Source organism: Manis javanica, chromosome 16 (assembly GCF_040802235.1).
Source record: "Manis javanica isolate MJ-LG chromosome 16, MJ_LKY, whole genome shotgun sequence".
Classification (NCBI taxonomy): domain Eukaryota; kingdom Metazoa; phylum Chordata; class Mammalia; order Pholidota; family Manidae; genus Manis; species Manis javanica.
In genome coordinates this window covers 69,887,970-69,901,894 of record NC_133171.1, presented here as the reverse complement: position 1 = coordinate 69,901,894, position 13,925 = coordinate 69,887,970, and the positions used below count along the sequence as shown (strand labels likewise).

Here is a 13,925-nt window from a genome sequence, read left to right as displayed (position 1 = left end):
AAGAACAATCCCAAATGAATAGTTTAATGTCACAATTATTTAAATTGGAAAAGGAAGAACAAATGAGGCCTAAAGTCAGCAGACAGAGGGACATAATAAAGATCAGAGAAGAAATAAAATTGAGAAGAATAAAATAGAAAAAAAAAATCAATGAAACCAAGCGCTGGTTCTTTGAGAAAATAAACAAAATAGATAAGCCTCTAGCCACACTTATTAAGAGAAAAAGAGAATCAACACACACCCACAGCATCAGAAACGAGAAAGGAAAAATCACCATGGACCCTACAGAAATACAAAGAATTATTAGAGAATACTATGAAAACCTACATACTAACAAGCTGGAAATCCTAGAAGAAATGGACTTCTTAGAAAAATACAACCTTCCAAGACTGACCAAGGAAGAATCACAAAAATTAAACAAACCAATTACCAGCAAAGAAATTGAAGCGGTCATCAAAAAACTTCCCAGGAACAAAACCCCCAGGCCAGATGGATTTACTTCTGAATTTTATCAGACATACAGAGCAGACATAATACCCATTGTCCTTAAAGTTTTCCAAAAAATACTAGAGGAGAAAATACTCCCAAACTCATTCTATGAAGCCAACATCACGCTAATATCAAAATCAGGCAAAGACCCCACCAAAAAAGAATATTACAGACCAGTATCTCTAATGCACATACATGCAAAAACACTAAACAAAATACTAGCAAACCAAATTCAAAAATATATCACAAGGATCATACACCATGACCAAGTAGGATTCATCCCAGAGATGCAGGGATGGTACAACATTTGAAAATCAACCAACATCATCCACCACATAAACAAAAAGGACACCACATGAGCATCTCCATAGATCCTGAAAAAGCATTCGACAAAATTCAACATCCATTCATGATAAAAACTCTCAGTAAAATGGATATAGAGGGCAAGTACCTCAACATAATAAAGGCAATATATGAGAAGCCCACAGCCAACATCATACATAATAGTGAGAAGCTGAAAGCTTTTCCTCTGATATCGGGAACAAGACAGGGATGCCCATTCTCCCAAATGCTATACTGGAGGTCCTAGTAATGGCAATTACACAAAACAAAGAAACACAAGGAATTCAAACTGGTAAAGAAGAGGTTAAACTGTCACTATTGGCAGATGACATGATACTGTACAAAAAAAACCCCTAAAGACCCACTCCAAAACTACTAGATCTGATACTGCAACACAGCAAAGTTGCAGGATACAAAATTAACACACAGAAATCTGTGCCTTTCCTATACACTAACAATGAACTAATAGAAAGAGAAATCAGGAAAACAATTCCAGTCACAACTGCAACAAAAACAATAAAATACCTAGGAATAAACCTAACCAAGGAAGTGAAAGACTTAGAACCTGAAAACTATAAGACACTCTTAAGAGAGATTAAAGAGGACACTAACAAATGGAAACTCATCCCATGCTCTTGGCTAGGAAGAATTAATATCGTCAAAATGGCCATCCTGCCCACACCAATATGCAGATTTGATGCAATCCCTATCAAATTACCAACAACTTTCCTCAACGAACTGGAACAAATAGTTCCAGTCTAACTGGAACAAAGACCCCAAATAGCCAAAGCAATCCTTAGAAGGTAGAATAAAGTGGGGGGGATCTCGCTCCCCAACTTCAAGCTCTACTACAAAGGCACAGTATTCAAAAACTAGACAACTACATGTACGAGAATGGAACCAGATTATTGTCTAACCCCATACAAAAGAGGAAACTCAGAATGGATCACAGATCTGATTGTAAGTCATGAAACCATAAAATTCTTTAAAGAAAACATAGGCAAAACTTTCTTGGACATAAACACAAGCAACTTCTTCATGAACATGTCTCCCCAGGCAAGGGGAACAAAAAGCAAAAATGAACAAGTGGGACTATATCAAGCTGAAATCTTCTGTACAGCAAAGGACACCATCATTAGAATAGGAAGGTACCCTACAGTATGGGAGAATATATTCAAACATGACAGATCCAATAACAGGTTGACATCTAAAATATATAAAGAGCTCACCCACGTCAACAAAAAAAAGCGAATAATCCAATTAAAAAATGAGCAGAGCAGCTGAACAGACAGTTCATCAAAGAAGAAATTCAGATGGCCAACAAACACATGAAAAGATGCTCCACATCGCTTGTCATCAGAGAAATGCAAATTAAAAGCACAATAAGACATCACTTCACACCAGTAAGGATCGCCACCATCCAAAAGACAAACAAGAAATGTTGGCGAGAAAGGGGAACCCTCCTACATGGCTGGTGGGAATGTAAATTAATTCAACCATTGTGGAATGCAGTATGGATGTTCTTCAGAGAGCTCAAAATAGACATACATTTGACCCAGGAATTTACCCTAAGAATGAAGCAGCCCAGTCTGAAGAAGACAGATGCACCCCTTTGTTTATCGCAGCACTATTTACAATAGCCAAGAAATGGAAGCAACCTAAGTGTCCCATCAATAGATGGATGGATAAAGACGAGGTGGTACACATACACAGTGGAGTATTATTCAGCCATAAGAACAAAACAAATCTACCACTGGCAACAACATGGATGGAGCAAGAGGGTATTACGCTCAGTGAAATAAGCCAGCTGGAGAAAGACAAGTACCAAATGATTTCACTCATATGTGGACTATAAGAACAAAGAAAAACTGAAGGAACAAAATAGCAGCACAATCACAGAACCCAGGAATGGACTTACGGTTAGCAAAGGGAAAGGGACTGGGAAGGATGGATGAAGAGGGAGGGATAAGGGCGGGGGGAAAATAAAGGCGGCATTACGATTAGCATGTATAATGTGGTGTGGGGGCACGGGGAGGGCTGTGCAACGCAGAGAAGACAAGTAGTGATTCCACAACATCTTACTACACTGATGGACAGTGACTGTAATGGGTTTTGTTGGGGGGACTTGGTGAAGGAGAGAGGCTAGTAAACATAATGTTCTTCATGTCATTGTAGATTAAGGATAACAAAATAAAATTAAAAATTAAAAACTCTGACTGTCCTCTAAATTTACCTGTTTTCGTTTCTCAGCCTCCAATTTGGCTTTTGCAGCTTCTTCCCTCTTTATCCTTTTAGCCTGTGCATATAAAATAGGTCTCAAAGTCATGTAACAGCACCACTACAACCTGAATATAACCTCAGACTTGAAAATGGAGCTCCATGCCTCGCAAGGTACAAAACCGTATGTAACATGTATGTAGACAATTAAATATTTCCCCTCCATTTGTTACACTTAACATACTAATATCATTTCTAATGTATAGATTATAATTAAGATATACAAAAATATTCTTAAATTCATAAGAGCATGTCAGGTTTTCTTCTTCATACTCTGTAAAAAGTCTGAAATAATTTGAGTATTATTTTACCTTAAAACTAAATCACAGAAAAAATGATTTTATGGCATTTTTTGCTTTTTCTCTAATTTTTGAAAGTAAAACATGATCACTGTAACAAATTTAGAAAACGGGATAGATTTTAATGATAAAGGTTAAAGGACAAATAAGTAACATTTAAAAATGCACATGTCTACTTTATTTGAAGTTTCTTTTGTAATACCTAAAATTTGAGATAAATCCATTACTTAAATAACTTAAATGAAACATTAAACCTGATTTAACCTACTGTGGTTAAATTCAAGATTTTTTTCTCTAATATAGTGGAAACATAACCTTTAATGAAGCACATTCTGAATATCAAGCTCATGCTATCAAATTTGAGCTTTGTAATCTTAAAGTCATTAACTAGTAGCAATTGCGAATGTACTTTAACATTTTCAATTTGGAGGGTTTTAAAATTAATTTGAAATGGGTAAGGGAATATGTGTATATATTTTTAGAAGGAAAAAACCTGTAACTGTGAAAACCTCAGCTAACCGCATTCCTCAGGGAATAAGCCAATTTTTCTGGCAAGTTTCCTGAACAGCTAAGGGTTTGGGTTATAATAATTTTCAAAATTAAAAGGTTTATTTTGGACAAAAGTACTTTGCATAATTTTGAGACATATACACGTACAGCTTAGACACAGTACAGTTAACATAATCTCGCTTTTTCTTGAGGACTTGGGTAGTTATTCTTCACATCAGTTACTATACTACACAGTTTGATAACAGAAATGCCTTTTGGCCGTTAAGGTGTTGAAAATTGCTTCCTATTTAACTACCAGATTACAGATGTTGCTAGGCTTTGGAGTTTCTGTTTTTCCTATTTTCCCTTGCTGTCTTTTAGCTATTCCTTTTGCTGTTGCCAGCATGTCCTTGAGCCCTATTCTGTCAGCCCAGTTCTGTCAGAACTCAGAAAACAGACCTGGTTAAACTGTTTCCACATTGAACATTTACTTCTACTTTTGGAATGTTTCATTTCTAAATGAAAAGCAGGTATCTGACTATAAGACTTAATGACATTTTGAAAAGTAGAGAGCACGAGTTTTAGCATATGATCTTTATGACTATATTGGCTATTGAGAGGTTTCCCCTTTCTTTTTTTTTCCTTTACTTATTTCCTGGATTTTTACTATTAGGATTAGATAAACTTGCGTAGTAAGGTTCAGGAAGGTCCTTATTCTACGCATTATGTTTACAGATAATTTGTGATGGACATGTTAATGTGTATGAGTGAGAACATACTGATAAAATTTTCATTTTGCAGACTTTAAAATACATGACTGTATTACTTTAATCATATCAAATTTAAGAATTCTACCTCTAGAATTTGCTGGGCTCGACGTTCTTTTTCCATTCTGATTTGTTGTATTCTCCTAATTCTTTCCTGTAGGAAAAATTATGACAATCGAAGATAATAAACTAAATATCTAGGTGGAAGGTATTTAAGTGGAATCAAATAATTAAAGATATAAGTACAGATTTACCAAAGGGTGCCCATGCTGGATATAAATTTTAATTATTTACTTTAACATTATATATATGCCACCTGTCTTAAATTGGTATGACTTTATAAAAATGTCTCAAAACAATTTTAAAATACAAATGCTAAATAAGCATATACAAACAACATAAACCAAGCTCATTAAACTCAAGTCTTTATAAATATTTGCAAGTACAAGTAATACTCATTCGGAAATAAATATTCGACAGACAAGTAGGATAAAACAGTCTAAATCAGGACACCTAAGGCTAATACTGAGTTACTGTCACTCATTGCATGAACATGAAAAAAAAACAACTACTCTTGCATAAAACAGGTGAGGCACTTGCTCTTTTTCTCACTGTCACAATTAAATTAAAAATGCTTAAAAAAGTGCACAGTACATCACGATTGTATGTATTAACAATTGCCGTAACATGATAAATGACATTACTTTCAATAACTACAGTAAGCCAATTACAGAAATAATTTCTAATAACATAAGTGGTGCTCATGTTATCTAAATATTATGTACTAGTTATTGTTTGAATTCAGCAATCTAAATTTTGATAGTTACATTTTCATTTTAAAAATTCACTGCATATGCTATAAGCACATCATTAACAATTTTAAATTCATAAATCCCTTTGAAGGTCCTAAATTGACACTGATGAGGATAGTTTAAAAAAAATACACCTAAAATGCCCTACTTGTAAATTGCAGCTATCCTAGGATTTTCAGAGCCGACACATTTTATACTACTGTGTATTACTATACCCACCCCTATATTTCTAGATGCTAGTTGTACCTTTTGAAGCTATACTTTAATACATTTTTATTTCTTTTTTTGCATTGATGTTATTGATCCCCTGTAGGGATTCACTGCAGGATAATGAGATTTCTGTAATTTCTGTTGTGATTTTAGAAGACTGATCACATTCTATGATTTTGCTGATTGTGATCCTGGGTTTTGATTATAGCTCACCAAAACTAAAAATACAAGGGTATTTTTTGTTTTATTTCCAAGACTTAGAGAAGGCTGCACTTGATCCACATTTGAAATATTTATTTAGATTAGAACTTGAGACCTAAGTATACTCTGAATTTAATCTTTAATCAAGTCAACAAAAGTCATTCATTATTCTCTTAAGCAGAGAAATAGGTATAGAACCTTGGACTTAACTCACCCAGTGTAGAGCTTTGTTTTCGTCTGAGTGATTTATATAGATGTACACTGGCAGTACTTTCATTAGGAATATCAGAAATAAACATTATTTATAAATTATTACAATATGTGTTCACCTTATAATACTGAGTATCCATCCAATGAACTGGGCATTTTATATAAAGTAGCTAATTGATTCATTAAAAAAAATAACAATACAGGAGTTGAAATTATCTTCTTTTCATCTAAGAGAAAATTGAAGCTCCTAGAAAATAAATATTTTGCCTATAGTCAAACAGTGAGTGCAGAGCCCTGGTCAGTTCCCACTGCCTCTGCTCCTGCTTCGTAATAATGCCTCTGGACACTTCCGGAAAACTGCCTGGAGGACTGTCAGGTGGTATTTCTGGCCTACTAGGTAGAAAAAATAATCTCGAGGATAAGAAACACATGCTATTATTTTAATTATTTTATTCTAGATCTACTTCAAACTTTAAAATAGACTCTGCACGACTTTAATTTACTTTGCTAGCAATTAGGAGTAAGTCAAATGGTAATCTAAGACTAGTCTCAGACAAGCATCTTGATCAACGTCTAATATCACTTCACTTGTATTACTGCTCCTGGAACCTTGGAAAATCAATTTTTTTTTTTGATGAGTAGCACACTATGTAGGCTTAGGTCACACAAAGCCTAATTTGAAATGCTAATGGGATACAACTGGTCTCAAGCCATTTGGAAATAGGATAAACTATTAAAAACTGTAACAGAAACAACAGTATTTCAGCTTCAAATGAACTTATTTTCACATATACTGTAGTAGGCAGTAAATATTTACAGTATTTTAATAAATATATTCATCACACTATATATTTTAAAGTCAACCTTACAGTGTCTTTAGCAGTTACAATTAACAAAGAATTCAAGTTTACATTAAATTACAGTAAGAGAGTATACCAAATGTTTTGATGTTTTATATCTATCTTTTAGAAAGCAAGCATTGCTTTGTGCCAGTCACTGTGGTAGGCACTTTACATTCATTCAATGTTCACATAATACAATTGTTTTTCTTTTACAGTGGAGGAAATCAAGGCTGAGAGGTTAACTAATTCATCTAAGGTCATAAATTATTAAATAGGAAAGCCGACATTTAACTTTACAAATGACCTGCATGCGTGACTACAAATTCTAAATTCTCTCTCAATTCTACTTCAACTCTAATCATACTACTTTAGTCAATACTGAAAGTATTTAAATAAATGTATTCATTACATTATTAGAGATAACCACATCACAAACAAACCAAGCCATTATTTAGCAGCTTGTCTATATAACAACTGACTCAGAAATAACTACTTGCAGTTTAAAATTTTTAAAAGAATAGTACTCCCCCCCATTTCCTTTTTGCTTTAATAGATGAGTATGTGGAGATAGGAGAGTAGTTTACACATTCTCATCTTAGAGGAAGTTGAGTATATTCCCATGTAGGCTTTATCTGTAAGAATTAAAAAATTATTTCATCTATCTATATTTAATTTTAAAAACTACACAGAGGAGAGCACTGGATAAACACTGGATATGCGAAAATAATGCTTTCTCATTTTCGGGGGATAATTTTTAATCATTCAGAAGCAATGGGACCAAATCTTCAAAGTTCTTCAAGATGTTAATTTATATTCAGTCTATCAGGATACTAAAAGTACTTACATAATTGTATTGTTTAGTATCATTTCTTTAGAGACTTGGTTTAAAATAGAGGTGAATTTTAAATAAAGGTAGATGACAACTCTCTAAATAAGATATATAACAAGTATGAAAGTTATTTCATAAATCAAATAAGAATAATGTACATATACACATAAGTAAATCGACTCCCAAAGTATCACCTGTTATAAAACCAGTTCAGTGCATGAACATACCTGTTGTTTCATAATCTTTATCTGCTCTTTTTGCTGTCGCTTCTCCTCAGCAGCCATTATTGCTATGATGAAAAGCCAAAACACAGGTATCGTCAGAAAAGGAACAAAGAAGAGAAGCCTCCTGTGAACTCCCCAGTACTCACTCTTCAAGTTTATGTTTTCGTTTAACTCACTCACCTTGTTGTTTTTTAGCTTCTTTGGCAATGCGAGCCTGTTCCTGCTTTTGGAGTTTTCTCAAAAGCCTTATTTGTGCAGCTTGTCGGGCTTTTTCTGAAACACAAAATTTGAAGGAATACTTTTAACAATTTTACTTAACTGTTAACCTAAAAACAGTTAACTATGTGAATGGCATCATGATAAAGGACATACTTTTTAAGAAAATTGTTTAAAGTTAGATACCAGGTAGAAAAATGGTGTGGCAGAAAGTACCATGCTTACTTCCTTTAGAAAGTGCCCAACTTTTTCATCACATACAGCCCCATACACAGAAGCACACAAAAAGGATGCTTCTCTTAATCCTCATCATAGAAGCTAATTTAAGTACATTTTTTTTCACATTTCACATAATCCCTGTTTAGGAGGAAAGTAGCTGCTAATATGTAAAAAGAATGATTTAGCTTCAGTCTTAAAAATAACAATAAAGCAAAAGAACTCAAAATAGAATACAAAGCCCCCCCCACCAAACATAGTATTTCACTCAGCTATAAAAATGGTAAAGTTTCTGAATCCAGTGATAATTTCATTTATGAAACAGAGGGACTAAATCTACATAAAAATAATACAGAATATCAACAAGGTTTAAGGACGATCTAGTTCTCATTATTTTTAAGGACAAATGTATAAAACTGGGAGAGATCTACATAATTAGTGGCCCCAATTCTTCATTGTTCCCCCCTTTATCCATGTTACTTGCAAATGTGACTTTGCAGTTCCTTTCATCAAGAAGTGAAATTTACTGTCTTGTCCCTTGATACTAACTTCAGACATGTGATCTTTGGCTAACAGGATGTTAGCAGCTGTGACTGCAAGTGTAAGTTTGAGAGTGTACTCTGTACTAGTCCAAGTGTAGTTCCACTCTGCTGTCTTGACCTTTATTATCAGGACATGTTAAGGATACGCTGCCAGAGGCTGGAACACAGGAAGTCAGCTGACTCCACACACGTGAACAAAGCCAGGTAAGATCAGTAGAGCTGCCTACCTTACCTCCAGTGGACTCTATCAGCCTAACCAATTACTACGTGGCATTGTTCACCATTGAGGTTTTGCGGGTGCTTGTTTCCTAGCATTACTGTGGCAATAGGTGACTGATACAGAAACCTTGTAATGTCATGCTTTCTTCTGCTGGCAAACTTGGTCAGAATACTTCTAACTATAAAAGTGGTCTATCATAATATCACTTACAGAATCACTCTAAAGTACTTAACATTAGATATTGCTTTAAATTTTGTAACAGATGAAGAGTTTTAAGAAACCTATATATTATATTCTCACTAGTAATGAATATACTTGACTAAAACCCAAATCACTTGAACTCTACTAATAATTTCCACCATTTATTGAACTGCCATATTAAATTTACATGATCTTGTTCAATCTTCATAACAACCTTATAGGATATGCAACATTACACCCAGGTTACAAATGAAATAACTAAGGCTCACAGAGGTTAAATTGCAGAGCCAAGATATAAACCCACATCTTTCTGACTCCAGGTCTATATATGCTATTAGTCCTAAAAACCTTTAAGAAAATTTAAATGCCTTGAGATTTTAAAAAGGACTTAACCATATGTTCTGTGACAGCCGAGAAACTCTGTAATGTATATGGTGTGTATTTGTGTGTGAATATATCAGCAATTTCAAACCCTACACAGGTGCACAGTTAACTTTTATTTTTAAACCCTTGGAACAGAAAAACACTAAGAAGTTCAACTCGCTATCTTTTCACTTTAGCAAGGAAGACATAATTTTCGTAAGACATTAAAAATTCATATAGCTTAAAATTTTTTATTATGAGGAGTTAGAGAAGATGGGAAAAATAGGTTAAAAAATCAGGCACACTATGGAGGAAGTACGAGAAGTTAAGAGGCACCGAAACTTCACCCAGGCTCTGAGGAATAAGCTACTACCAACATCTCATTTATTTGGTTTATGATTGTTGAATATTATCTGTTATGACTAACTTTTGAAATGTGAACTTGACAAATATCTTTTGTGGTTTAGGAGATTACTTTCTTAAATATCAAAAAGAAAAGTTTATTTTTGAAATAAAGTGTTGAAATATGTCTAAACCAGCATGTATCTAACAATTGGCAGCCCTTTCCTTCTGCAGTGGCCTATCTTAAAACAATGAAGCATTGTACACCAATGGCATTCCAGATTCTATGATCAATAAAATTGACTGGTATATTATTAGATATATTAGAGCATTTCAGATATTAACAGTATTGGTCAATTAACAAGCTAGTTTGTTTATACAGTTTGAAAGTCTTTTTTATATTCAAACTGTCAGATTCTTATCTATATTCTCTGAGAAGATACAGAGCTCTCATTTCACATTCAAAATCCACATTTATTTTATTGTTCTAGACCTTCCTTCAAATTAACTCGTTTTATAAGCCTAGATGAGTCCAACTAGGATAATAAAATATGACAGAAACTTCTAGAATCTGCACTGACAACACCCCAAAGTGTTATGTAGAAGTCTTTTAGAATAAAAGGGGTGATAAGGTGACTCATTTCTACTTTCTTTCCTTCCCAAGAAAGAACATGCATATTATACCAAACATACTTGTAAATATTAATAACATTTACTTACATTGACTTTTTAATATTTATATACATGTTGAGAAAAAACATGTACATAGGTCAAAGGTAACAATTTACAAAATGCAATATAATACAAGGGAGAGTTACGTCATAGAATACAAACCAATCTGAAATCTAAAAGGGGAGAAAACACTGGGCAAAAGTTCAGTAATTACCTTCTATTTTGTTAAAATAAAATTTAGTTAATTTTGCAAATATGAAGTTGCCATTTTGAATACTAAGTATGAATGGTACTTGTGATAGACATGCAAAACAGGCGTGAAAATCCCTTGCTTTGCTTATCAGTTAATTTCAAGCTTTTCTATTTTATGTAAAAAATGCACACTTCCCACTATTATACATTCTTCAGAAAAGTCAGTGGTTTATTGACAATACTAATTTTAAAAATTCATCATGTATGTATATATCTTCATATATTAACATTTTTTAAACCTTCTCTAGTAACTATTTAGGAGAGATTAAAGTCTTAATAGTAACCCAATGAAATAACACAAAAAGTACTAAATTAACATACTAAAGGAGAGAAAAACTTACAGGACATTAAGTTACAGGCCAGGCAGTTAACTTATATGCCACTGGTGGAAGTATGAATTGGAACAACCTCTTTGGAGACAATATTTGCCTGCTTTCTACCAAAATTGAAAATGCACATACCCTTGGAGTAGAGATTCTATCTCTAAAATTTTATACTGTGGATAGCCATACCTGTCAAAGCATGAAGATATGTGTAATGTTTTTATTGCAGCATTGTTTGCGACAGCAAAGATGAGGAAGCAGCTGAAACACTCACCAAAGGAGACTGAGTAAGGGAAGTGTGGTAGAGCCATACCTTGCCTCACCGACTATGCAGCCACTGGAAGTGTAAGGTTGATTTTTAAGTGCTGTATAGAAAGATGCTCAAGAAAAATTAAGTGGAAAAAAACAAAGCTGAATGGTATATACACCAGTCAGTTCATTTATTTTAGAAATCAAAAAGAACATATACATATATGAACATCACATATGCATGTGTACACATAAGTATGTGTTTGAATGTGTGTCAGTGACTGTATGTACACACTTCTGGATAGACTACCAAAAATCTGTTAATTATGATCCAACTTGTGAGTGTCTTTTAATTTGAAGTCAGTGAGAGTCAATGTCTTATTTTAAAGCATTATATTCTATGAGCTTTTATCATGCATACTTGTTTTAAAATGAAAACAGAGCTATAGAGAAGTCAGTATTATAATGGTGTATACAATAAATAGAAGTCAGTCAAGCTTTCCCTCCCAAAAATAAAACTATGAGTAGTAAAATCCTGTAAGTCTTTTAAGTCAGTTTTTATTAGTAAACCTTTATTGATATTATGTTTATGATACAAGCATGTATTGATATACATTTATATATATATGCTTATGAATATAAGACATGAACACATTGATATATATTGAGACAGCCTTAAGAGGCTTCACAGTTGTAACTACTTAATTCAAACTTCATAGCAGAACTATTTTATTTTAGTCAGCATTCTGTGTGTGAGACATAGCATGGGAACTTCAAGTTGATAATTCATGATAATTTTGAATCATGAACACATTTGAGGTTACTTTGAGCATGTACTTGATAAATGATACTCTCTAGTGATCTTAAGATACTTTTTGATCTAAGTTTATTAGTTGGGCATTTTGAAAATAAATGTTATATGTCCAGGCTACAGAAGAACTCAAACTAAAACTTACCACTAATTGAAGTTCTCTGACTGAAAATTTACTCCACAGATCCACATATTTTGGAGTTACTCCCTTGTAAAACCACAAGGAATTGGGAGCTGTTCAAATGAGTTTCCAGCCTGAAAAGTTCATCACCTACCTTTGTAATTCTAAACACACAGGGTATGATGTGTTTACGAGTATGACTCTTGAAAGGCGCTTATTAAATCAAAGAACTCCAGTTATCAGTGGGACTCCTTATTTCTCATTTTATTTGAACACAATTACCTACCTTTTAGAAACTGAGAGTAGTTATCAATCATTCCTATGTCAAATACATGTAGAAATAATCAACACATTTTAGTACAGTTCTTACAGTGATGGATGCATGTTCCCTACCTTGAGCTTGCAGTTGTCTTAGCAATTTGGCATCTGTGTTACCTACAGATTCAGCACCGCCCACATCAGGAGGCCAACCACTGCGCTGGCTCACGCTGGTACCCTCTCCTGGTCGCTCTCCCTCTGGATCCGGTGGTCTTCCTCCATGAGCATCCATTGCCCTCACACGGGGAATGGCATCCTCTTCTTTCAAAGGACACCACTGCATTCCCTTTTAATGAACATTTTATAGAAATAAAATATTATGAACAAAATAAACACAAGTGATCAATATGTCAGAAAATTCTAGGTAAACCTGCACATATTAATTTTTATAAAGCTGTTGTAACCTTTAGAAATTTTAGTTTCTAATTCAAGTTACATTTATAATTGTTCATGGCTTTTGGTATATATTTGGTATTCTTACTTTAATGATTTCAACTTTAAATACACTGACAGATATATACCTGTACCTATAAACATATAAAGACATATATCTTAATCACCATTTCTGAACCATAATGACGGTCAAGTTGGCAGGTATTTGGAAAGATCAGTTGAGTGATGACACCTCTGTGGATTGCTCTCAGGAGCATCAGGTCAACCAAACATGAAGCTATCCAAATAACAAACAAAAGATTCTCTTCACAGAAAAAACACAGCTCATAAAATCAAGAAGGAAAGTAAGAGTCAGACTATTAGCATTTGGCAATATCTGATGAATTAATGGACATAAGCATTACATTTGAATGGTTGCCAATCACCAAAAAAGGGAGACAAATGGACCGACAGCCTCTTGATGGAGGTTCACTTCATCACCTATAAACTAATCCTCCCCCTCCCAAAAAAAACAAACCTGGAAATGATTAAGCCTCTAGATTAAATCACTATAACTTAACAACGGGGAAAATTCATTGGCTGTGTATATTAAACTACACGGCAAAATCCAGTCTGAAGGAAATCCCACAAATTACCTAGTTTATTCAACAAATGAATTTCAAGAAGTGAAAACACTGTGGGAAGATTAAAGGGCC

General features: G+C 33.9%; 1 protein-coding gene across 1 annotated transcript in view; it reads right to left on the bottom strand.

Annotated features, from left to right (window-relative positions):
- Nucleotides 1-13,925, bottom strand: part of LOC140846734 (bromodomain adjacent to zinc finger domain protein 2B-like) — a 118,295-nt gene that overhangs the window by 58,076 nt on the left and 46,294 nt on the right. The window contains exons 5-9 of the mRNA XM_073224324.1: nt 12,913-13,123; nt 8,172-8,264; nt 7,995-8,056; nt 4,752-4,817; nt 3,065-3,127 (exon numbers count right to left, since the gene is read on the bottom strand). Coding sequence (XP_073080425.1) covers nt 3,065-3,127; nt 4,752-4,817; nt 7,995-8,056; nt 8,172-8,264; nt 12,913-13,120 — 492 coding nt within the window. The 5' untranslated portion in view covers nt 13,121-13,123. The remainder of the gene's footprint in view (nt 1-3,064; nt 3,128-4,751; nt 4,818-7,994; nt 8,057-8,171; nt 8,265-12,912; nt 13,124-13,925) is intronic.